At 40.5% G+C, this 27513-nt stretch overlaps 1 protein-coding gene and 1 long non-coding RNA gene across 2 annotated transcripts; both read right to left on the reverse strand.

Moving 5' to 3' along the window:
• Positions 1–7655: 7655 nt before the first annotated feature.
• On the reverse strand, positions 7656–13183 carry LOC135745437 (uncharacterized). Its single transcript, XR_010531240.2, has 3 exons — positions 12883–13183; positions 12720–12777; positions 7656–8262 (listed from the first exon to the last, which is right to left on the reverse strand). It is a non-coding gene; the product is annotated as an uncharacterized lncRNA (long non-coding RNA).
• Positions 9194–10423, reverse strand: LOC135745436 (uncharacterized). The gene is made up of 2 exons (XM_065263742.1): positions 10207–10423; positions 9194–10033 (listed from the first exon to the last, which is right to left on the reverse strand). Exons 1-2 carry the CDS (start codon positions 10293–10295, stop codon positions 9340–9342), a joined length of 783 nt encoding a protein of 260 aa, XP_065119814.1. The 5' UTR covers positions 10296–10423; the 3' UTR covers positions 9194–9339.
• Positions 13184–27513: the final 14330 nt, after the last annotated feature.

Consider the following 27513-nt stretch of genomic DNA (forward strand, 5'->3'; position numbering starts at 1 on the left):
TTTCCCTGTAAGCGTGGACTGGCCAAGAACGTCTCTTGTAAAGACAAGAACAGAAAGCTCCTGGGCAAATATGGACATGCGGGACCGGTTCAGTCACTGGAATGATTTTGTCAGAATAGCATGAAATGGAATCTTTTTGTTGACTGGTGTACTTCTCAACGAGAAGACCCCAGAGAATGCTCGATCAGAGTTGTGCTTTTATATCTTCAGCACCGCTACTATAAAAGTAGATATTGCGGCCGATAGACGGTAGGTCCATGGGTCAGCACGATCTGGTCATTAGGGTTTTAGGAGGTGCTCGAAGGCTGAATCCTTTGCGCCCTCCCTCTATACCTCATTGGGACCTGTCCATGGTGCTGAAAGCCCTGCAGGACGCCCCTTTTAAGCCTCTGCGGATTGTGAGTATTAAGTTTCTCACTATGAAAACTTTAACCCTCCTCGCATTGGCTTTTGTTAAGAGGATAGGGGACCTTTATGCATTTTCGGTCAATGACTCGTGCCTTCAGTTCGGGCCTGCTGAATCCAGTGTTACACTGAGACCCGGCCTGGCTATGTCCCTAAAGTTCCCACCACTCCTTTAAGAGATCAGGTGCTGAACTTGCAAGCGCTGCCTTTAGAGGAGGCAGACCCAGCTATGGCTTTGTTATATCCTGTACCTGCACTACGTGTGTATGTGGATTGGACTCAAAGCTTTTGCACCTCAGAACAGCTCTTTGTCTGTTACGGTGGTCAGAAGAAAGGAAACTGTCACTAAGCAGAGGATGTCTCATTGGATCGTAGACACAATCGCCCTGGCTTATGAGAAACAGGGCATTGCTTGCCCTTTTGGTTTGAGAGCCCATTCAACCAGAAGCGTGGCTTCATCTTGGGCTTTGGCTCGTGGTTCCTCGCTTTCAGACTCTTGCAGAGCTGCTGGCTGGGGGACACCTAATACATTTACTACATTTTACAGTGTTCGTATTGAGACGGTATCCTCTCGAGTTCACTATGGAAGGCCTTTAAGGCAAAAACTTTACAAAAACTGTTTTTTGTCTCCTCTAACACTTGGTGGCCGATGTTGCGGAGCATTGACTGCCAGCCTCTCACCAGATGTATCCTTGAGAACCTGGGTGAGGCTAGCGTCCACATTGCGTCCCCCTTGAGGGTTCCTATGTGAGTATTGCTGTGGAAAGTTTCTTTTTTTACCACGTTTCTCTTAGCGGAGCTCGCTCTGCGCCTCTCTAGTACGAGATATTACTAAGGGAGTTCATGTTATGACTTTATGTCTTTAGACCATAACCTTAGTGGTTGACCCCTAGAGGGTACTCTTTCCACAGCGATCTTAGTCCCGCCTGACGAGTTCGCTTCCCATTTCGCCTAGTTCACTATCGTGGGTTAAGGAACAAGTAGTGACCGGCCTCTTCTACAACCCCATTTCTGTCTCCCTAAAAAGGAGGGTCAGAGGGTTTACGCAGGCACTGGAAGGGTCAGCTTCAGTGGCGCTTTGGTAGGGATTCCCAATTCGTTGGTCACGACGTGACGTCGTAGTGACCGACTGAAAGGGAACGTCTCGGTTACAATGTAACCCTCATTCCCTGAAGGAAGGAAACGGAGACGTCACGTCCCGTCGCCACAGTTTGCTTTTCCACTGCTGATACCGGCCGGGCACTGATGCTCGGCTTTCTCAGCGAAAATAGTGATTTGATATTCGCACCTGCCTCTCGTTAAATACTCGCACGGCGGGACGGCGCCGGCAGATGCAAATACCTACATGCCAAGTTCATTGGCGTTTTAGAAGTTTCTCGAAGTAAATTGGTCCCGCGAGACTCGTTCCCCAATTCGTCGGTCACGACGTGACGTCTCCGTTCCCTTCCTTCAGGGAACGAGGGTTACATATGTAACCGAGACGTGTGCAGTGTGAAGGAGTGTGTGCAGTGTGTTAGGCCATTGATGCTCTCACCTACAGGGACCGCCTCATCCGTGGTGTCATCCTTAAGCAGTGACATTGAAATGGTATGTTACAATTACGGGATAAGTACTTATTTTATTGTCTTTCATGGTAAATTTAAATCTATTATTGGAGACCAATAATTCATTCATGGTTGTTTAGAGTGCTTAATATGTATAATACATTTTGTATCTGACAGCATCTTTTGATGTTTTGGTAAATGGATTAGTATTAAAGGTCATTCCATGCACAGTACGTCATCTCCCCCTCTCTCTGTTTCTATACAGCACCCCTTGGCTGGCAGTGCAGTTTCAGTTCCAAAGAGGACATTCCAGTGACTGAACCGGTCCCGCATGTCCATATTTGCCCAGGAGCTTTCTGTTCTTGTCTTTACAAGAGACGTTCTTGGCCAGTCCACGCTTACAGGGAAATCTGGGAAAGGGACCACCCCCAAAATACAGTTGGATACTGTCAAGGTGCAGGCCATAACAGGTGTTATCTTGAGTCACTTCCAGCTTGTGTTTGTTGATCTGTCTAGTGGCTAATATAACGATCTATATTTAATTTATATTATTATTAAAAAGGGATTTTAGATGCATGTGCAACAGGCACTTATTTGGACAAGACGCATGATGTACATGGTTCACATGACACTCCGAACACATATTTTGACATGATTTTTGATTGCTGGAGATGAGGCTGTTATGGTGGTGGCTCAAAAGCAAAGGGTTTTTTCCTTATGGGCAACCTGTTTTGGCTCAGGGTAGGTGCCTTCGTTCCATAATATATGAATACATCTTAATTTCCCGAACAAGGGACTGACACTAGGGGCGCAATGTCGCACGGCAATTATTTCGACAGATGAGAGAAAATGCTATTCTGTTCAGCTGACGTTGTCTCTTGTCTATTTTGTTTTCTCTATACAGATGCTGTTCTTGAGGATTTCCCACTGGCAACTGCCTCTGATGTACGTGCAGTCATCAGAAGAAAATGCAATAATGAGCAGTTCAGCCAAAAAAATAGAATGTTATATTTACTTGACTGGTTCATATGGTTCTGTTAAATTTGTGGGTATTAGGTCCAGTGTTATTTAAGTGTTTTTTAAATGTTAAATACATTGGAAAATTGACGTTAAGCAATGAGAACATGTTAATAAAAAAGTTTAATGTTTCTGTTGTTACGTGTTGTTCATTTTTATAGACTTTAAAGTGCACTCAGCATTGTGATAAAGCCCCTTATGTAATAGCCAGTATATTTGTAACACATTTAAACGTTATTGTATGAGATAATGTAAAGTATATTTTGCAAAGTAGTTTATTCAAGTAATGACAAACTTATTTTTGATGACAAAACGTGCAGTTTTTAAAATTTTGAAAACCAAAAATATAGAACGTACACAAACAATATATTAAAGGTATATTGATGGTACGTTTGCAAGAAACTAACAATACATTTGTAATATACTTCTAACACAAATAAAACACACTCTAAATTCACTTATCAAGCATGAATTTAGTACAAACAATGTCATGTCAACAATGTCAGTTGTTCCACTTTACTACACTAAATACACTTGAAGTTGTACTTTCTTACTTAATTCTTGTACTTTTCTTAATTAATATACAACTAAAATATATTAAGTACAAAATTAGTTGTTCCAAAATAGCACTCTTTAAATAGACTAATCAAAAGCACACTTTAAGTATACTGGTCATAGTGTGACTGCAAGTATACTGAAGTATATCAAAATAAAATATATTTAGTATACTATTTTTTCACCAGGGCAGTCAAAACATACACACTTCAGTCAAAACATATACACATATTTGTGAAAATTCTATAAGTTTTCATTTAACCAACACAGTACTCAATGATCAGCCACTATTGCAGCCAGTTTCACACTGCTGTGATAAATAAAAAACACATTTGTAAAAAAATAATTTTAGGAAATAGCATGTGCTAGATTTTTGTCCAGACTGTTAGAATATGTTCATAATGTCCTCAGTTGTTCTGTGTTATGCATATGAGTAAGCCACAAGAGGGCACCAAAGTGTAAGCTATGTAAAACACGTTCGCGTTAATGTTTGTCCCCTGTGGGTTACGGTAGTATTCTTCTCAGTGTTCATCAGTGTGTGTGAGAGCTGCTCCGACCATGAGAATGATGTGTCGGCAGCCAGTTAATAAACATACTAAAAGATTAATCTCCATCCTCATCATTTACCTCCGAATGCATCGCTAGCTGCAACAGTAGCACAACTCAACAGGTTATGGGCCCAGGAGTTGTTCGGAGGAGCTTGTTTCCACTGTTAGAAAGTCGCAACGGACCGCGTGCTAACAATGGCGGATGAACAAAGAAGGACATACAATATGACTCGACTAATGTTCGATGGAGATGAATCAAGGTATGAGATTTGGGAAACTAAAATGTTGGGACACTTTCATTTATCTGGACTAAAAGACACGGTGTTAAAAAACCGCAGTCAGAAGCTGAGATAGCAGCGGATGCAAAGAAAAATGCAGACGCATATGCCGAACTCATTTTAATGTTAGATGATAAAAGTCTATCATTAGTTATGAGAGATGCGCCCAACAACAGAAGAAAAGCTCTAGAAATACTGAGGGGATATTATGCAGGGAAGGGAAAGCCCCGTATAATAAGTTTATACTCGATGTTGAAGTCGCTTCAAAAAGCAAACGATGAAAGTGTGATGGACTATATCATCAGGGCAGAGATCGCCATTACGGCACTGCGTAACGCAGGTGAAACGTTAGGAGACGGACTGCTAGTGGCTATGGTCTTAAAAGGACTGCCTGAGAGTTTTAAGCCATTCGCAATACACGTGGCGCATACAGATGACAAAATCACGTTTGCTGAGTTCAAGACTAAACTACGCGATTTTGAGGAAACTGAAAAGATAAAAGCTACTGAGTCGAGCGACAGTGTGATGAAAACTCGACGATGACCCGCAAAGACGAACGCACGTGAGTGGAACAAAGATGATGCAGAGATAGTGTGTTTTAAGTGTGGTAACAAAGGCCATAGAGCTAGAGCATGTCGACAGAAAGTGTGGTGTAGTATATGCCGAAGAGACACACACAAAGACGCAACATGTAGGCGTAAGGACATTAAAGACAGAAAAGATGGTGTGAGTAGAGCCTCAGAAGATGTCGAGGACTATGCTTTCAAGATGAAAGACAGGGAGACCCGTACCCAGCGGCAGCCAACGTGCAGCATCAAGGAAAATGGTCTAATGGTGGACACGGGGGCTACGTCTCATATCATCATGGACATAACTATGTTCAAGAGTTTCGACAGCACATTCAGGCCTGAAACACACAGCGTCGAGCTGGCAGACGGCACTAGATGCAATGGAGTCGCTAAGCGGAAGGGAAATGCTGAGGTTTTCCTAATCGACAGCGGAGGACAGCAACGAAAGTCAGTTCTAAAAGACGCTTTGTTTGTGCCATCATACCCCCAAAGCATCTTTTCAGTGAAGGCAGCGGCCGCTGATAAGTGTAAGGGTGCCATGACATACAAACGTGGCACGAGATCTTAGGTCACTGTAACTATGAAGACATTGTTAAGTTGCAGGATATTGTCGAAGGCATGCAGATCAAAGGTAAAGCTGGCAGACCTGAACAAGAGTGTGAGGTGTGTATTCAGGGAAAGTTTGCCCAAACCAGAAATCGGGACCCTGATGCCAGAGCAAAGACACCATTACAGATGGTACACACAGACCTTGCAGGACCAGTAGCTACAGAATCGATGGACGGTTACAAATATGTGCAGTCATTCACTGACGACTATTCGAGCGCGGTGTTTGTATATTTCCTAAAGAAGAAAAGTGACACCGTACAGGCTACTGAAAAATTTCTAGCGGATGTATCCCCTTACGGGAAAGTGAGGTGCATAAGATCCGACAACGGAACTGAGTTTACGTGCAATGACTTTCAAGCATTGTTGAGGAAAAACAACATCAGGCATGAAACGTCAGCTCCGTATTCCCCGCACCAAAACGGAACTGCGGAGAGAAACTGGCGTACTCTTTTTGAGATGGGAAGATGCATGTTAGTTGAAAGTGCATTACCAAAGCAACTATGGCACTACGCAATACAAACAGCTGCAGTGGTACGCAACAGATGTTTCAACAAGCGTACAGGACAGACCCCTTATGAGTCGATAACTGACAAGAAGCCAAATGTGTCAAAAATGCAAAAGTTCGGATCTGTATGCTACACTTACAAGCAGGAAAAAGGAAAATTTGATTCCAGGTGTGACCAAGGTCGTTTTGTAGGCTACGACAAGAACAGCCCAGCGTACTTGGTGTATCATCCAGATACAAAGAAAGTACAAAAACACAGACTAGTCAAATTTGTGAGCAAAGCGGCTGCAGAAAAAGAGACACAGACAGGTGAGCAAGATCTAAGTGATGTTTATGTCGGAGTGAAACCCAAGAGACTACACAGAGAAGGAGTACAGAAACTGCTCCAGAGCCAAGTGTACAGAGTAGAAGTACAGACAGTGATAGGCTAAATGAAGCAACCAGGTCCAGTGATCGCAGTCAATCACAAAATGTGACAAATGGTGAACCCGAGAGTAGAAGATATCCGACCAGAGAGAGAAAAACACTGAGTTACTTAGATGACTTCGTAACTGAAAACAGTGATAATGATGAGGTGAATATCACAATAGATTATTGCTGCAGAGCGGTGTGTGGCATTCCACAGACTTTTGAGGGAGCAATGAGGTCAGCTAACTCAAAAGAATGGATAAAAGCCATGGATGAAGAAATCCAGTCTCTAAACGAAAACAAAACGTTTACCCTGACGATACTGCCCATCGGCAAGAAAACAGTGGGGGGTAGATGGGTCTACTCTATAAAGACTGATGTAGATGGAAAAGACAAGTACAAAGCCAGGTTTGTGGCCAAAGGTTACAACCAGAGAATGGGAATAGACTATGGAGAGACATTTTCGCCCACTGCGGACTTGACAAGTATAAGGGTCGTGCTACAAAAAGCTGCACAAGAAAATTTACTCCTACATCAAATAGACGTGAAAACCGCATACTTGCATGCTCCCATAGACTATGAGATCTACATCAATCCACCAGAGGGTTACCAAGAGAAAGAGGGTATAGTTTACAAACTAGAGAAGTCACTTTACGGTTTGAAGCAATCCGGGCGAAACTGGAATAAGATTTTGCACGATTGTCTTTCTGAGAACGGATTCACACAAAATGCAGCTGATCACTGTGTTTATGCCAAAGAGTCCAAAGGAGAAAAGGTGATCATAATTACATGGATTGATGATTTAATCATTGCTGCGAGCAATCATGAGAGACTGAAAGAAGTGAAAGAGATGCTTGCAGAAAAGTTTAAGATGAAAGACTTGGGTAAATTGAAACATTTTCTGGGTATTGACTTTAATCTGTCAGATGGGTGTATAAAAATGACACAGGAAAAATACACTAACAAGATACTACAGCGTTTTAATATGCAAGACTGTAGAATCAGAGAAACACCATGTGAACAGAAATTAGAGTATACTGAAAATGCTGTAAAGATGAAAGATGTAAAAATGTCCTGTTCTACTGATAACATGATTGCTGATATAATGACCAAACCTGTAACTAAGTTCAAATTAAGTAGGTTTGCAAGTGTTCTTTTTGGACATTAATATGTGTTTGACAAAAAGGTCTACATGTATTTATATGTAGCCCGGGAAATGGATTATTGATGACACCGGACACAGGATATAAAATTTAAACGGGGATCTTTTATTTCAGACTGCACATTAAGCAGTGCAGCGTTAATTATGCAAACTTTGGAGTTGTAGAGATGGAAAGGTAAGGCTTGTAAATAAAGTTGGTGGAAATAAAATAAAAAAAATTATGTTTGCTTCTCTTATCACAATGTGTATGTCCTTTTTTCCATTCACAGTAGTAAAAGACAGAATTCTCTTTGATTAACTAGCTAACATAGACAACGGTAGCAGCACTTGATTTTAGAAAACAAACAGACACATGAATATAACACCTGAATGCACAGAAGACTAAATAAGGCTGCTTGAGTAACATGAGAATACATGAAAACACAGTCATTCATAACATGTTACATCTTTTTGTGTGAGTAATACAGCTTAAACATTAAAAGTATCATTACACAACATAACACTTTCTCTTACACTTAAACATGAGTGTTACATCACAGTAAATAACTTCAAAATAAGCTGATAGAGAAAATGAAATAAAATACAATGTCTCAAACTTACTTTTTATCACCCCTCTGACACATGCACACACTATCACAGCATATGACAGACTCGTTCTTTCTCTGCATGTATAAAAGAAACAGAATACAGAACTTTCCTTTTACATTTGGAACACATGACATTAAATCAACACTATAATTGCATTCATTTCAATAACACATGCATGTACATGACACATGAACCTCTTTTGTGAAATTATTTAAAGTTAGACAACACTTACGCCGGTTTCATACCGCATGCGTAGCAGCGCGTGAGCGTAGCGTGAGCAGCGCGTGAGCAGAGCGTTTGCTGCTCGCAGCCATTTTTCTTTCACACCGGTAGCGTTTGCAGCACGCAGCTAACACACAGCTTTTTTTCAGAATGGGTAAGTTTATTCTTTATTTTATACAACTGTATTTGATATGGCGATTATGTCAGTCAGTTTTATTTGCAAAAGTATGTTTTTATCTTTGTTTCCGTGTAGTCCCAGTTGTAGATAGAAGAAAGGCAATTGCGCTGTATATGTTACTACGAAGGTTGAGAAGGAAGACGAGACGCAGATTATGGGTTCACCCAGCAAACCTACGCAGGAGAGAATATGGTGCTTATTTCCATCTTGTGTCTGAATTGCGGCTCGACAGTGATCGCCACCTGAAGTACTTCAGAATGAGTGCAGAGCAGTTGGATCATATTCTCTCCCTAATCGGAGCCAAACTTACGAGGCAAACAACTAACTACCGGAGGTCCATAGAACCTAAGCAACGTCTTGCTGTTACAATACGGTAAGGTTTTTAATGAATACCATTCTAAAAAAATCATTTGTGTGTGTGTGTATTGACGTATTTGCATATTTGTGTACATTTAAATGTACACTGTTTACTACTTTGTAACATTAATTATACCTGAGACTTTGGTTATTCAAATAAAAAAGATTTATTTTCTAAATTTCTTTCACATCAGAACAGACATGCAAAAACTGTTATTTTAACCTTAACTGTTATTAACATGCCAGCTTTAACAATATACTAATTAAAAGTAAAACAATACTTTAATAATAAACAGTAACAATAATAATTTAAATCAAACAACTATTTACATAAGAAAATATAATTTTCCAAACCACACAATTAAATAAAATAAACTCCAGATAATATAAAACACTACAGTTGCTGATAGTAACTGGCAGAATGTTCTGGTGTGCTAGATGTTGTTGGGTGTTGTGTTGCACGGTGGGGGTGATGGGTTTGTTGTTCCTGATAGGTGGGTGTGGGGTGGTAAGGCTGAAATGTTGCTCCTTGCGGGGGATGGCTACCTGTACCTTGAAACAAAGTGTGAGCCTGGGTGGCTTGTTGTCTCTGATTTTCATCTTCCAACTCCAGGTCAGCCAGGTAACCTAAAATATGCATTTGTGCCCTGGTGCGGTTCCTTGGAAGCAGCCGGTTTAGTTTTGGAACTAAACTGAGTGCAAAATAGTACATCTCATCTTCCTGTCTTGGGATGTGTGGTGATGGCGTTGTTGTTGGTTGAGTAATAATGTCTAGTAACTGTTGCTCTGTGGAACTTTGTTGATTGGTTCTTCTTCTCTTCTGTCTGTGCTGCTGACCTTCAGTTATTAATTCCTGTACTCTGGGGTGAATAGGGGGAGGTATAGGGGTGGGACCTCTTGATCCAGTTGTTGGTGGTGTGGAGGAGCCAGACTGTTGTGTGGGGTCTTCTGAGCTCTGACAGGGTGTTACTGGCCTCTGTATCGGAGTAAGGGGGCTGTAAGGTCTACCCAGGTCTGGATCAACGTCCACTTCGGCCACAGACATGTCCACAGGTTCATTCTCCTCAATTTGTAGAGTGTTTCTGGAACTATAATTGAATTAATTTATGTTAATAACATATTCACACAAACACACAAGTCTACTTGTACATTCAGGACAAGAAATGTTTTTATGTTTATATGTATTTTGTGAAGCTAAATAAAATTTTCAAGGATAATAAGAATAAATAAAAATATAAGTAAAAAACATTAACATACTAACCTTCTAGGCTGCATATACGGCAACAGAAAAGACATAACTCTTTCATATTTCCATTCTTTGACGGTGCCTCCAGCAGAACCACTGGGCATTTTTTTTCCTTTTCTGTGTCTACCAAAAGCATCCCTCAGCACCTTCCATCTTCGCTTGCATTCATTCACTGTAAAAAAAGAAATATGTATATAAATATTTATTTATGTTTATATAATACAATATTACAACTAACACTTTTTAATTTCTTTTATAGATATCTTGCAACTGGGGAGAGTTTTACCAGCCTGGCATTCCAGTATCGATTAGGGATAAGCACCGTGTCTCAGTCTGTATATATGACCTGCAAAGCCATTGAGAGTGAAATGATGGCATCCCAGTTCCCTAGACCAACAGGGGAAATGTGGAAAACTATTGCCTCAAATTTTTGGGAAAAATGGAATTTCCCAAACTGCCTAGGAGCTATTGATGGGAAACATGTTACCATTGTGTCACCTGCACATTCTGGAAGCATGTTTTTCAACTATAAGAGGACCTTTTCTATTGTCCTCCTAGCGCTGGCAGATGCAGACTACAAGTTTACATTTGTTCAGGTTGGTGACTTCGGCAGAACAAGTGATGGAGGTGTGTACAGTGGTTCAGCTCTCGGAAAAGCAATGGAGGACAAAACTTTGTCTGTCCCTGAAGACTGCCCTTTGCCAGGATCAGGAGTTCAGGGCCCAATGCCACACACCATGATTGGAGATGCTGCATTTCCTTTAAAAACATATTTAATGAGACCTTTTCCTGGGCATAGAATTCCACGATGGAGAAGAATTTTCAATTACAGACTGTCAAGGGCAAGGATGGTTGTGGAGTGTGCTTTTGGCATTCTATCATCCAGGTGGAGGGTACTCCATACGAGGATGAATGTCAAGCCAGAAAATGCTGACTCTATAGTGACTGCTGCATGCATCCTTCACAATTTTCTCATTAATCCATCACAAAATCAAAGATGGCTTGATGAGGCTGAAGAAAGAGCGGGGGTGCTACCACCTGTTAGAAATATGGGTGGAAATAGAGGAAGCAGAGATGCTTATGATGTGCGTGAGAAGCTCTGCACGTTTTTCTGCTCACCTGAAGGTAGAGTGTCCTGGCAAGACAATATGGTCTAGGTGTAGCAACAGACCATAAGTAAACATAGACAAAATGTTCTTAAAATGTCTAAAATACCAAAATATAATCTGTACATTGTGAAATGATAACGGTTTATTTTATGCTCAACTTTAAACCCACACTTTCTGTATATATAGTATCTTCTATTCTTCTGTAAATATCTGTGTCTAATGTTTGAAAAAATAAACATATACTTCTATTAAATTATTGTTTGTCATTCAAAAAAATACATACAAATGTTAGTTGCTGCAAATGAACAGCTTTTAAGGTTTTGGTCAAGCTGGTCTGGTAAATATTATTTCTACAGTCTTTATATGTGTACACAACACAAAGAAAATGAGAATTTATTTTACATTTGTATTATTATCCATCCTATTAGCATACCCGTGTGCTAAAGACCACTTTATTATAAAATAAAGAATGTAGCAATTTCTGATAAGCATCCTTATAAGCCCCAGATTAATTTAAATCGCAACTCCTTTAATAACATTTGATATATACACACACACACACACACATATATACATATATATATATATATATATATATATATATCATAATTGCAAACATTCGTCGGACTTCTAACATTTAAATAGTGACTTGTTGGAAATCAGCTCGAAATAAGTCATACATTTCTAATAAAGTCACTAGCATCAAAGATGTATGCACTTTCTATGTTATATCTATTGCACGATGCCTTTGAATATGTATGTATTCAATAGTTGCATAATGCATTATCAAAACATTAAGTAGAAAATGTATAAAACTACTTACCATCGACATTAACAACAGCTGCAACTGCCTCCCATGCTTTTTCCTTCGCATTTAAGTCCTTGTACATGATGTTTTGTGGATCATACAGAACTTTTTGTTTTTCGACTTCTACGATGAGGCGAGTGTCGTCCATTATGCCGTCTTGAGAACCCTGAAGACCCTAAATGTGACACCGGACACCTGCACGTGCTTGTTTGTAATGTTTGACGTCAGCAAGGTAGCTGTTCCTTTGCCAGCGTATATTTTGAATGATGAATTATAAAACTAATTAAAGTGGACTGTTTAAAATGCACATCATATTGCCCATTTTTAAGCACCTGACACTTTTAAAACATTAAATTGTCACTTTTCGCCTCAATTTATAAACATTTTAACCAGTAAAAATGAACGGGCACTTTAATTGAGCGTGAGCAGCGCAGCAAAAATAGAGCAGACGCCGAAATCATCGCAGCACTGCTGCTTCGGCGCCGCTCCTGCCACGCAATGACGCGCTGCTCACGCGTGCGGTGTACATGCTTAAACTTGTTAACATGGGCGCCGAAAAAACATGCGCCGCTCACGCGCTGCTCACGCTTGCGGTGTGAAACCACCGTTACTCTGATGCTTCACACTCCCAGGAAACACACAGAAGGCTTAAGAAGCACTTTCTCCCCTCTTAATTAAACAGAATAACTATGTTTCAATATCACTGGTCCACATAACATTATACACAAAATTGTCTCAAAACTCTTTGTATACTGATTATAGATAAACACTTACGCTTCTTTGAGAATCAATTTCATGCTATTTACACACCACACAAGATGTATCCCAGCAGAAATCGCTGTCAATCAGCAAAATACACAGCCATCCAAATAACATAAAACACTCAAAAGCTTTTAGCTTCACTATATCTCACTATAGTTTCTTATTTTGTGTTTTTTTGTGTTGGATGGCTATATTCCCCACTGCACGTGCACTCTCTAAACTGCGTTGTGAACCGCGCTGTACACAGGAAGTAAACAAATCTTCCCGGTAGCATTACAGTCCGGTTTCTTAAAGGGCCAGCGTAACATTTCAGCAACACATTAAGGCTATATCCACACGAAGCCGGTGCATTCCCTATCCGATCATTTTTTTTCCTTGCTCTAAAAAAATAATCCGTAAACACGAAACCACTGAAACCGACTGAAAGCGGTGTAGTATATATGCCGGACCAGTATGGGGCGCTGTAATTCTGCCACAGATATACACTATACACGGAGAAGAAGACTTTGAGCATGCGCATAGCCAACGTATGGTGTTGTCCATTATCGCTTGTTGGTCACCACAATTGCATAGACGCAATAGATTTTGCTGTAATAAAGCTAGTAGGCTTTAGTAGCTTCTGTAGCACGAACACAATCACGTAATCCGCCGTTATTGTTGTTGCTGTTACGTGTGACGCTTCTGACACGTGATGTGATGACGTTTTCGCTTCACAAAATATACGGATTGGCTGTACAGACGAAACCGCAAGGGTGTCGGTTTCAGATTTATCCACTTTAGGACCAGGTTTCCAGAGGTGTAAAGAGTAGCTGAAAGCCATACTTGAGTAAAAGTACAAATTCCTTACTGTAAAAATTACTCCACTACAAGTTACAAGTCACCAATTTAAATACGACTTGAGTAAAAGTATTAAAGTAACCCAATTTAAAAGTACTCAAGTATTTTTACTCGTACTGAATGTTGGCTCAAAGATGCACTAGTCCTCAACACAAAGAGACATTGTAGGTCTGGGCAGTGAAAACTAAGAAAGTTTATTTATGATGTTTTATTTCCTAATATAGAAAAGAAATCAAACACCTCAAAATTTTGACCTGGCAGAACAAACACAGATTAAACATAGTCATAGTCTTCTTTTGACTAAATTTTTATTTAGTTTTAGTCATATTTTTGTCATCTGAATCGATTTAGTTTTTTGTCTAATTTTATTCATCTAAATGCCATAAGATTTTAGTCTAGAAATCTAAATTACATTTAATTTAAACCCATTTAATTTTAGTCTAGTGTCATTGTGTACTTGAATGTGCCATGCTGAAAAATATATAGCCTAACTTTGTGATATAAATATATGGTAACAACTTACAGTGGGGTTCATTGGTTAATATTAGTTAGCTACATTGGTTAACATGAACTGATAATGAGCTGCACTTATACAGCATTTATTCATCTTTGTTAATATTAATTTCAACAATTACTAATACTTTATTAAAATCTTGTTAACATTAGTTAATGCACTCTGAACTAACATGAACAAACAATTAAAGCTTACATTTTTATTAACTAACATTAACAAAGATGAATAAATGATGTAACAAATGTATTGCTCATGGTTTGTTCAAGTTGGTTAATACATTAACTACTGTTAACTAATGAACCTTGTTGTAAAGTGTTACCAAATATTCTTATATAGGCCTATCCCAAAAAAGATATAATTTTTATATTTAGAAAATTCCAGTAAACTAAAATTACACTAACAGAAATATGATAATGCATATTAAAAACGTGAAGTTGTTCATTTGAAAGATTAATTGTAAACACATGTAGTACGTAACACCACTCTCTCACATTAAGTGCACTACATTTCTTCCGTCATGCATCCCTCTTACAGTAAATACATTACAGCATACTTGATTAAATGTGAGGACAGTAAAATTGTATTCTTATTATCAATCTTATAATGTACTTAAGTTAATCGGGCAATCAGTACAGGACCTCGCTGGTTTATTTTGGCTTATATAGTAAGTTATATCAAGTTATGTACAAGCTCAGGTTAGCTGATAAGGTAGCATCAGAGTATATAAACATTTGTGCTTGCCTTTGAGTTGCGGGATGACCCTCCTGCAATCGCGCATCACTTCTGTTTTGATTGTAGCATCACATGTTTAACAAAGGGTCCCTTGACTGAAGCAAATGTGATATGCATCCATATGTTTGCTCTTTATCTCTTCTCTCAGACCAGACGCGAACTTTTCTCTACAGTTTATGACATACGCAGCACGCAGATGTCCCGCTACGGTGGCTCAACGCAAGCCATTCAGCGTTTGACATCAAAGTACCGCGAGAGCAGACTTCTCTATATGCATTTGATTCGCTCTCGCAGTACTTTGATTTCATACGATTGCTCTGCGCAGAGCCAAATGAAGTCCCTCAGTTGTGTGTGTCCGTGTAACCTAGCGACCACAGATTCTATCCATCATCACCCTCTGACACTTTCGTCTCGTTTTTATTTGACGAATAAACAATGTAGCGAGTAACGTTAAGTGTCATTTCAAATGTAGTGGAGTAAAGAGTACAAATACCCAATCAAAAATGTAATTGAGTAGAGAGTAAAAGTTGCCTATATTTTTGATACTCAGTACAAGTACAAAGTAGCCCAAAAAATACTTAAGTACAGTAACGAAGTACATTTACTCGAGTACTTTACACCTCTGCAGGTTTCAAAAAATAGCGGTTTCACTCTCTGAAATCGCCGGATCCGTGTGGATGAAACGCCAATACGATAACAAATTTATGCGTATACAGTGATTCGCGTCTCCGTGTGGACAGCCCCTAAAAAAGGCATTTATACACATTTTATGCACAGGAGACATAACACAGGGCTTCAATAAGATAAATCATGTATTCTTTTATGATTTACATGTTCTCTTTTTGACCTGGTTACATATATCTTCTATTTTTGTTACATAACAACCTGAGTACAAGTGGGGGTGTTAGAATATGTTCATAATGTCCTCAGTTGTTCTGTGTTATGCATATGAGTAAGCCACAAGAGGGCACCAAAGTGTAAGCTATGTAAAACGTGTTCGCGTTAATGTTTGCCCCCTGTGGGTTACGGTAGTATTCTTCTCAGTGTTCATCAGTGTGTGTGAGAGCTGCTCCGACCGTGAGAATGATGTGTCGGCAGCCAGTTAATAAACATACTAAAAGATTAATCTCCATCCTCATCATTTACCTCCGAATGCATCGCTAGCTGCAACAGTAGCACAACTCAACACAGACATTGTTATGTAAGGGATAATTTAGATTTTAAAAAATTGTGACAAACCCACAACAATCTTCATGATTAGTTTGAGAAAAGGGGAGAATGTACACAAATAGGCCTACTACAAACTTACCAAGCACTGCACAACACTGATGCTGCAGACTGAATTTTCAAGTATTTATTTCAATACTTACAGTATTTCATACCATAATCAGTTAAAGTAATCAACCAACAATGAAATCATTGAAACAAATTACCAGTGTAGACAAACAGAAAAGAATGAAGTACATACCCTTTAACTCGAAGAAAAAATATTGTAAAAGCAACAAGAATACTGTATCTATTCATCATCTCTCTATCTGGCTGCATCAGGCCATAAGATTTCACCCACATCACAGGCTATGTCTTCATTGGCAAGGCACCGTCGGAAGAATCGCCTCATGTGACGAATCCACCCCTGCACAGAAGCTGCTTTGATATTAGGGGTGTAACGATACACCAATTGCACGGTTCGGATCGGTTTACGGTTTTTAACAAACTTAAAATCAATTAAACTTTATCTTTAGTAATGCAGGACTGTAATTAGCTGTTTATCAGGTGATGAATATCATTCCTTAGCTAAAATGCTGAAAATGTTACTGTTGAAGTCAACTAATGCATGAAATTTACCATATATACCCTCGCATTGGGCCCCCAATTTGCTAAATCCTCAACTGTGGATAATATAATTATGCCGCAATAGTTAGTCTGTCTGGAACTAAGCTGAGTTAAACCATATCACTGTGTGACACTTCAATACATATGAACGGCCGCTACGCTAATACGATTTAGTTTTTCTCTCCCTGTCTCGTCCTCGACCGAGGACAACGAGACAAACAGACCCAGTCCCGGTAGATGTGAAAGTCGGCACACCTCTGATCTACTGGTCGTCCTTCAACGTTATGCCCAGCTGATGCCTGACCAACGATCTCCGCTAAATCTCCTTAACCGTTCTCCCAAGGGTTTTTCCCTCCTAGGACTTATTTTTCCTCGGATAAAAGCACGGGTTTTTTTTTCTCCTAGGGGGTTTTTCACCCCGGGGAGGCAGCCTTTTTTTGGGCTTTACCTAGCTTCCTCTTCTATACGTTGCTTTAGTACTACGTGCACTTATAATATTGAGTCATAGCCAAAGCAAATTTAACTGCTCATGCTATCATGTATTTTGTTGTGCTATCTGTCGTTTTTCTGTGCTTTTCACTGCTTCTATTTATGTAAAGCTGCTTTGAAACAATTGACTTTTGTGAAAAGCGCTATATAAATAAAATTGAATTGAATTGAAAATAAATGTACTATGAATCTGTAAATCTGAGTATAATGTGGGTTTATTATCAGTAATGAACTAATCAAGGTAATCATCACACACACGCACGCAGGCGCGCACACACACACCAGAGGTCGCGTTAGACTTTCACTTTTAAAAATTCTGCCATCACTTATTATTCGCCATTTCATGCTTTAATTATAAAAATTGTTTTTGTTTACATGTTCATTTTTAATCCCAAGTCACGTGACATGACATGACATGACATGCACTTGGAAAACAGTAACTTTGGAATATACTATTTAGAACAGCATTTAAAAAGCTCTTATTAGTATTTAATCAAATATATGCAAATATTTTTTTTAATAAATAGATTAGTTAGTCAGAGATAAGTGACATTAACCTCAACAATCAATGGGCAGCAGGAGGCGTGAGAGTACCGCGACACGACACGGGAGGTTCGCGATTCGTATCGTGGGTGGTGTATTGCGATTGTTCGGTTCGGTTCGTAATATCGTTACACCCCTATTTGATATGATCACAGCCCTCCTCCATGGCCTGAATGAGGGGCACACAGTCATAGCGCCACAGGTCATATACCTTCCAACGCCATGCTGAAAAAAACTTTTCTATTGGATTCAGGAAGGGGAGTATGGGGGAAGGTATAAGGCTTCAAATTCAGGGTGCTCATGAAACCAATTATGGACCAGAGCACCCCGATGGAATGAGACATCTGGTCCACTTGGTTTAATGCTGTGACAACCTTGTGCAATCTGTCAAGAAATGCAAATGTTCCTAGTTTCCACCTCGAGGAGGTCCCAAGAACACCCCAATGACCAAACACACGAAAGAAGGTAAGTATAATTAAAACAAACTTTATTTAAATTAGTTAAAAGATGATCGGAGAAGGGAAAGGGAAATCTAAAATCAATTCTCTCAGCCGGAGAGGATGGGGCCTGGTGAGCCTGGACGTCTTCCCGTAAGTGACCACAAGGGGGGGACCTTGGGCCGTGTTCAGGGTAAGTAACTTCGGCTCTTACAAACAGGTAGGTATTTGACAGGGCAGCTGGACCATTACACTGGGCATGCAGGGGCGTTTTCGAGGTAGGTAGCTTTTAGCTCGTGCAACAGGTAGGTATTCAACAGGGTAACTGGACCTTTACACTGGGCGTGCAGGGGCGTATTCGAGGTAAGTAGCTTTTAGCTCGTGCAAACAGGTAGGTATTCAGCAGGGCAACTGGACCTTTACACCGGGAGTACAGGAGCATATTCAAGGTAAGTAGCTTTTAGCTCGTGCAAACAGGCAGGTATTCAACAGGGCAACTCTACCTTTATACTGGGCGACGAAGAACGGCAAACACCAAACACTCCTTGTCAGTGACACTGTCTCTAGCACATAAATGGAGAAAACCATACATCACCTCTTGGCTTCGTTCAAGGGCGAATGGAGCTACAATCTCCAAGCTGCTGTTCGTTGGGCCTGGTCCGGCCGATGTTGTCGCGGTGGACAAGTTCAGGTAGGTTGGCTACACTCGGTATGTACTGCGGGGCCGACTCGCCCGCTTCCCTCTCCTCTCTTCCAGCCAACGGGACAGAGATCTAAATAGGGGCGGACCACTGGAATCGTTCCACAATGCAGTAAATATACACAGCAGACCCAGCAGACTGCTTTACATATGATGGTCGAATGCTTCCCTTCAATACAATGGTTTTCCCCACAATATCCACACAGTACCTTGTCTTGCGTCCACTCTTCGCCTCCTTTAGGCTGGAACACGGGGGTCAGAGTTATAAGCGGGCTTGTATGAAATGGGTGCCCTTACGAATCAAAAATATATTGCAATATATTGGAATATATCATGCAATATATTAGGCAACATATTCCCATATATGGGATTTAATATTGATATTTTCCAATATATTGAAATATATGCATAGACCATACATGTATATGTCACAGGTCGGAGCGGACCACAGATGTTGTAAGTCACGCCCCTTCCTAGTTTCCACCTCGAGGAGGTCCCAAAGCCACCCCAATGACCACATACACAGAGCGCAAGTATAATTAAAACGAAACTTTATTTAAATTAATTAAAATGACTTTTGGGAAGGGGGAAGTTAAAACTGTTTCCTTTCTGTCCTCCAGCTGGATCTCACAGGGGGGGAAGAGAGCCAGGTGCCAGGAGCCCAAGAAACTATTGAAGGGGAGGGGAAGACAGGGGGAACGAGGTTCCTTTGCCTTTCCTCTTGCTCCTGTGGCGCCTTCCGCTTCTCCTGGAGGCAGAGTTAAAAGAAAGTGATGTCACTCTATGTCATAGCGCTGTCTGGAAGTGAACTCAATCCTCTGTTGTCTTCTTATAGAGCGCCTTAGATTCCACCTTCCTGGGCGACGTTTGTCTCGGTCCAGCGACCCGGCGCAGTGCACAAAGGTAAGTGGTTCACAGATAACGGGTTCTTTACTTTCTCTTACTGCAGGTTCGTCGCTGTGGGCACAGAATACAATTAACAGATGTCTGGGTCTTCCCTCTCCCTTAGGTAGCTCAGGTGGACCAGGTAAGTATTTCACAGGTAACTGCACTCTTTCCTTCGGACGGCTCTTGGCTGTGAACACAGAATGACACTTTACCGGTAACTGGTACTTTTCTCTCATTCAGGTACCTCGTAGCAGTGGACAAGGTAAGCACTCCTCAGGTAACTGGACTCGTACTTTCTCCTGCTGAGGGCTCGTATTTCTCCTTCTGAGGGCTCGTAATTTCTCCTTGAGGGCTCGTAGCTGTAAACACAGGATGATACTTTACAGGTAACGGGGTCTCTCATGCAGGTAACTCTTAGCAGGGGACACGGTAAGTACTTCTCAGGTAACTGGGCTCGTACTTTCTCCTTTGGAGGGCTCGTAGCTGTAAACACAGAATGATACTTTACAGGTAACTGGGACTTTTATCTCATACAGTTAACTCGTAGCATTGGACATGGTAAGTACTTCTCTGGTAACTGGACTCGTTCTTTCTCCTTTGGAGGGCTCGTAGCTGTAAACACAGAATGATACTTTACAGGTAACTGGGACTTTTCTCTCATACAGGTAACTCGTAGCAGCGGACACGGTAAGTACTTCTCAGGTAACTGGGACTTTTCTCTCATACAGGTAACTTGTAGCAGCGGACAAGGTAAGTACTTCTCAGGTAACTGGGGCTTTATTGTCACTCTAGTGGCTCGTAACTATGTTCTCTATCCTCAGGAATTTCGACATCCAATACTGCTCGTGGGTGGTGGACTTACGATAAGCTACAATGTACACTGGGGGTAGATGTACTCACAGACCTTTGGCAGTAGAACGTCTTCACACGGGCCTTCCAGAGGCCTCCTGTACGTCGAGGGGAGATTGGCACTGTCACAACGAGCCGAACGCTGCCCTCTCCTCTCTTTCACTTCCAGTTCCAGAGATCTAGACAGGGGCGCACCTTTGAAGAGGCTCTGCAACAGGTAAAATGAATCCACACAACACTTTTGCAGCAGTACAACTTTCTCCTTACATATGAAAACACTTTGGATTTCTACTCACAAACAGTCTGGTTCCCCTGTATATTTCACCACCACCTCCACTGAGCCGAGACAATTTCCAGGGTCTATAAAGGACGTTGCACCTGTCTTCACGCAGCGTCGCCGAACAGCATATAATAAAGATGTACTTCACCAGCCTCAACAGTTTCTCGTTCCCCACGACAAGTTCCGTCTAGAGTGGCTACTGACAACATAAGCACAGCATTCCACTGCAATACTTCAAGTGTACACACACACAGCAAAGTCAAGGACTCACTCACTGCACTCCACACACTCTGTGAAAATAAGGTCGAAGCCACGGTTTTCTTAGAACTTGCCTGGAGACCTGTTGGACGTTGTCACAGTGAAGGGCCAGGGGATGGACGTTGCTGTCGAGACTGCTTTACCTCCCGGTATTTGTATGCTTCCCGGCTCACCCACCACTCTGCTCCGTGATAGGGCCGCTAACCGGTTCGCTAAGGGCTCACAACACACGTTGAGTAATGCACTTTCCACAATAACATCCAAATCAATGTCCCATGTACTCACAGTAAATAATAACACTCTCTCTTTGTTTCCTTCACCTTCTAGTTGGCTGGTTCCTCTTCACCCCGCACGTAAACTGGTGAGTAATCCCTCCAACTGTCGCTCAAACACATCAATGATGCATGCATGTCATCTCATTCAGAACAGCAAGGAAATTCAGTATACTCAGCCCAGTGATTTATATCCTTCTTTCTTTACCCACCTAGCAAATATCCTCCTCTGCCGTTACCAGACGTGACTTCACCCAGACCTTCACTCTGCACACCGAATCGGTTTGGTAAGCACCTGACAAACAAACCCAATGAACTAACTGCACCAACGACTACTTGCTTGAGTTTATGAAGCTCTCTTTATACTCCTTCCTTTCTTCTCATCGTCCAATCCTCAACCGCCACGTTTACCGCGCACACCTGTGTTCAATCTGCGTGATTCGCCTCCCGGCGCTTACCGGAAGTTCCGGTGTTGCTATCAATCTTCTCTGTTTTTAGTTCCGCCCCATGAAATCGTCACCGTGTGACATATATATGATACAAAATATATTGCAATCAAGACCAAAAAGGCACTATATTTTTACATGTAATAGTTTGTCTTTATATGCTTTAATATATTGCAATATATGCATAGACCATACATGTATATATAATACAAAATATATTGCAATCAAGACCAAAAAGGCACTATATTTTTACATGTAACAGTTTGTCTTTATATGCTTTGATATATTGCAATATATGCATAAAGCATACATGTATATATGATACCAAATATATCGCAATAAAGACCAAAAAGGGCACTATATTTTTTCATGTAATAGTAGAGAGACTTTGACTTTTAAAACACCTTTTAATCCACAACACTAGATCAGGGTAAAATGTTTCATATAGCCATTAGCCATATACACACTTACAATATAAACACAAAACCAAAAAAAAAAAAAAAAAAAAAACAACACACACACACACACACACACACACACACACACACACACACACACATTCATTTAACCATAAAAAAATCTCCAATTAAAGAAGAGCACATTGTCAATATGCTTGTAATAAGTATATTCAATAACAATTCGTGATTCCACTAAGGACTTAAATAAGGATACCAAACCGATATCTTTTCCTGCATTCTTCTCCTGATGAGTTTTCAGAATTGCTAATTTTGCTTGACCAATTACAAAATTAGCGAGAACAGACTCCCAATATAAATAGGCTATTAGTATACAAAAACCACAACCTTGTAATTATTTCTCTTAATAATACAAAAATAGGTACAAGTCTGGAGCAATCACAAAACATATGAAAAACAGTGTCTGAAGCAGAGTATGTGAGCGGAGTGGAGTGGAAAGAATTTGCGCTCCGCGCTCAAAGCATTTCATAATTACTCCGCTCAAGCTCCGCTCTGGGTATACAATTTTCCGCTCCTCGCTCACTCCCCGCGCCGTCCTTACTTAAGTATCGCTAATATTAGCCGAAATTAGGCTATTATTTAGCTCACTTTTAAACAAAGCAAAACAAAAAATGTGTTGAAATTAAATAAATTATTAAATGAAAAACCTCATATAAAATAAATAATCAAACGAAAAACATTACATTAAATCAAAGAAAGAAATCACAAACTGAAATATTAATTTAAACAAATAGCCAAACGAAAAAAATATAGGGCTACTGCCTTCACTTTATGCCAACTTTTATTGGCTATTAATTACAGAACTATTTTGAACAAAACAAATGCTGGCTGGTTGAACATATTTTTTATTTTATACGCAGTTATTAACTGAAGAACATCATACTGAAATAGCTAATATTAGCCCAAATTAAGCTATCATTTAGCTCACTTTTAAACAAAGCAAAACAAAAAAATGTGTTGAAATTAAATAAATGATTAAATGAAAAACCTCATATAAAATAAATTATCAAACGAAAAACATTATATTAAATAAAAGAAATAAATCACAAACTAAAATATTAATTTAGACAAATAGCCAAACGAAAAAATAGCCTATAGATAGTCTACTGCCTTCACTTTAAGCCAACTTTTATATTAATACTAGAACTATTCTGAATCTGAACAAAACAAATGCTGGCTGGCTGAACACATTTTTTATTAAAGCTATATCTCCAATGCTGCATTCACTTTAAGAAAAACGAGCTTTTGCCGAGTCGCAGGTGCCAAGCACTTGCGCTGAATTTCTATCCGCTCTTGCCCTGAGAGTGTGCACGCAATTTATATCTCTTCAATCACTTCCATGCAATTGTTCTATATTTCCCGAAGTGTGTATGCCCTCAGACTGCGTCCTCTTGTGCATTCGCAAATCCATCAGCTCTCGCGCGCTCTCTGGAAGGTGCGCTGATCGCGCGCGCGTCTCAACAAATTGTCTCTGTGCGTTGCGCTTGGTGCAGAGTGCTCATGGGAGTTGTAGTTTCCCAGTGTCGCGTATATAAATGTTTGTGAAAGTACTACAACAATACAAATGCAAACGAATGCAAAATATGTTAAGAAACATTTTAAGTCCCCCTCCGTTTTTTTCACAGTGGTTTGGTCCGGAGTCTGACGAGTCCTGACTCGTAATTGAGCGATAGTGGAGCGTTTTCGGAGCGAGAGAAAATAACAACGCTCCGACATAAAAAAAAAACGCTCCTCGCTCCTGGCAAAATTACGCCACTCCACTCCTCGCTCCGCTCCCACTCCGCACCGCTCACATACTCTGGTCTGAAGCACCACAAAAGGGACAGTTTGATGTAACATTCTCATTCACCTTTGCAATAAACCGATTTTAAGTAATAATACAATGAATCAGCCTCCACTGGAGGTCTCCACATCTCTTTGGAATGGGAGGTTTATACAAAAGTCTCCAAGATGGAGAAAGTTCATCAGATATTGAAAGATGAGATATCCATTTAGTATCAATTTTTCCTTTCAGTTGATTCAAGAATAAGGTTTTAACACATATATGATACAATATTTTTTTCTCAATACATTCAAACACCAATTCACCATAACCATTCAATAAGGATGCACAATCAATATTTTCATCAATTCCATAGATTTTGGGAAACACTTTTAACTGCGGAAAATTCTGCAAGCCAACACCATTTTTTAAAACATGATTTACAAAATTGTCAATCGATAGAGGAAGGGATGATTTAAATACTCTAACAAAACCTTCTATAATTCTTAAAGAGTTCAACCCAACCTGGTCAGCAAGAGATTTTGTAGTTCTCCACTGCCCTGTATTTAAATCAATCAAATCAACAATTTTAGCAACACCAACATTTAAAAATCTATTAATCAAATTGTCTAATACGTTTGATGGAAGTTCAATAAGAGGGTAAAAGAACACAGGCTCCTCCAAACCAGAATGTTCATCATCAGTTCTTTAATACTTTGAACACTTCCCACGATTTAAGCACTGACACATAGAAACTAAAAGTTGGCTCAGAAACATTTTTAGTGAAAGATCTCTGCATCAGGAATAATTGTTTATCAACACCTATTCCTCCAATGTCTTTAAAGGCTCTCTAAGCGAATATGTTCGACGTCACTTGTTGTTGATATTTGAACTTTTTTCAAACAAACGGAGCGTAGCTAACTCCCCCCCTCCCCCTCCCTTCCGTGCTTTCGTGAACGCGACCAACCCCCACCCCCAAATCCTTCTTGGCGTTTATTGGCTGTAAAACTTTGTTTTGTTTCGTGGTGCAGGTTTGGCCACTGTGTGTATATTGAAGTTTGTTGAGCCTGGGCTGTCTACAGAGATCGCGTTTTTTTACAGTTTGATCAGCGGTCAGGTAGCAAGCAGATAGTGAGGAGATGTGTGCTGTATGTAACAAAAAATGTTTTATGGTCTAAAACGCATGAATTCGCTTAGAGAACCTTTAAGTATTGATTTTCCAAATAACACCCAAGGCACTTCATCTGAGCTATACAAAAGTTTCTGCAGAGTTTGTAACCTCATTGCCAAAATCTTTGACTCCAAATGGATAATCCCTTGACCTCTCTCTGCCACAGGGAGGTAAAGTATCCCAGGCGGGAGCCAATGACAGCCATTCCAAAAAAAATTTACAAATTATTTTTGAATATTTTTAATCAAATCTTTAGGAGGCTCCAAAACAGTAAACTTGTGCCACAACATTGAAGCTGCCAAGTTATTAATAACTAAGCATTTGCCTCTAAAAGAAAGTTGGACATAAATCCTCATAAAAGGAAATGGCACAAGACCGAATCTCTTGCTGATCAGTCATCACAAGACCATTTGAAAGCTTAATTGATGAAAACACTTTTTGTCTCTTGGTTTCTTTTCCAGACCACAGAAATATGTGGTGGGAACGTCCATTTCATTTAATTGAGAAAACCTTGTCCTCAATAAAGCAGATTTTCCTCTTTCTTCCAATAAATGTTTAAGAAGCAGCTTATCCACAGTTATATAATCCATAGAAGTTAAATCGTCAGTATCAATACTTCGTTTAAGGATATTTCTCTCAAGAGTCTTCATTTTTTCTTTAAAGCTCCACTGTGTACTTTTTTGAGTTAATTCTTAGCAAAAACCCATGTTTTCTTTCAAAAGTATGTGCTCATTCATGTGTAATTACTTCCACCCCACTAATCAAAATATTCTCGTAAGTGTAGAATCTGCTATTTAAAATGCATACACTCAAAAAATAAACTTGGGCATGTGTTGGATTAGCAAATTAGGAGTTTGCTTAAATTACATGAATGAATGGTGTTTATCTTCTTTAAATGATTCATTCTTGTCTGTAAAACGTGATTAAAAGCAAAATCAGATGAATTATTAACATACAGATCAATGCAATGAGAAGTGGATTAATCAAAACAACGACCGTCTATACTACGTCCTTGACCGGCAGCTGATTGGACGAACGCGTCACGTGGGTCCAGGTACTCTCCTGAATTTCAAAAGCATAATGGCGGCTCGTTCGGAGTATACAATATCGTATTTTACGAAAATTGTGTTTTTAAAGACATTTTAAGCGAGAAATAGGCCACGCAGTTGCTGAATCCTCACACCCAAATTCTCGGGCATTCGTTTCACCACGGTGAAAGCGTCCGATGCACACGTACTGCGTGCAGAGGTCGAAGTCCTGCTGGCGAAGGACGCGATCGAGCCGGTCCCCCAACCGAGATGAGATCGGGTTTCTACAGCCCGTATTTTATAGTACCCAAAAAAGGCGGTGGGTTGCGACCGATCTTGGATTTGCGCGTTCTGAACAAATCTCTGCAGAGGAGGTCTTTCAGGATGATAACACCGAAGCAAATATTCAATTCAATTCGCCCCCAAGATTGGTTTGCGGCAATAGACCTGAAAGACGCGTACTTTCATGTGTCCATTATCCCTCGTCACAGACCGTTTCTCCGGTTTGCATTCGAGGGACGGGCATACCAGTACAAAGTTTTACCGTTCGGGCTATCCCTCTCTCCCCGTGTGTTCACGAAAGTAGTGGAGGCGGCGTTAAAACCCCTCAGAGAGAGCGGCGTTCGCATATTGGCTTACCTCGACGATTGGCTTATAATAGCGCATTCTCGACGGACGCTGTGCGAGCACAGAGATTTAACGCTTCGGCATCTCGCCCGTTTGGGTCTTCGGGTCAACTGGGAAAAGAGCAAACTCTGCCCCACGCAGAGGATCTCTTTTCTCGGGATGGAACTGGACTCGATCGATTTATCGGCGCGTTTGACAGAAGAGCGCGTCCAGTCAATTCTGACTTGCTTCGGTTCATTCCGAGGGAAGAATGTGGTCCCGCTGAAACAATTTCAAAAGCTCCTGGGGCATATGGCAGCAGCAGCGGCCGTGACACCGCTCGGACTGCTCCATATGAGACCGCTTCAGCATTGGCTTCACGATCGAGTCCCGAGGAGAGCGTGGCGCGCCGGCATCCATCGTGTAGCTATTACACCTGCGTGTCGCCTAACATTCCCCCCGTGGTCGGACCCCGCGTTTCTCAGGTCCGGTGTGTCCATTAGACAGATCGCTCAGCATGCT

Source organism: Paramisgurnus dabryanus, chromosome 12 (genome assembly GCF_030506205.2).
Source record: "Paramisgurnus dabryanus chromosome 12, PD_genome_1.1, whole genome shotgun sequence".
NCBI classification, from domain to species: Eukaryota; Metazoa; Chordata; class Actinopteri; order Cypriniformes; family Cobitidae; genus Paramisgurnus; species Paramisgurnus dabryanus.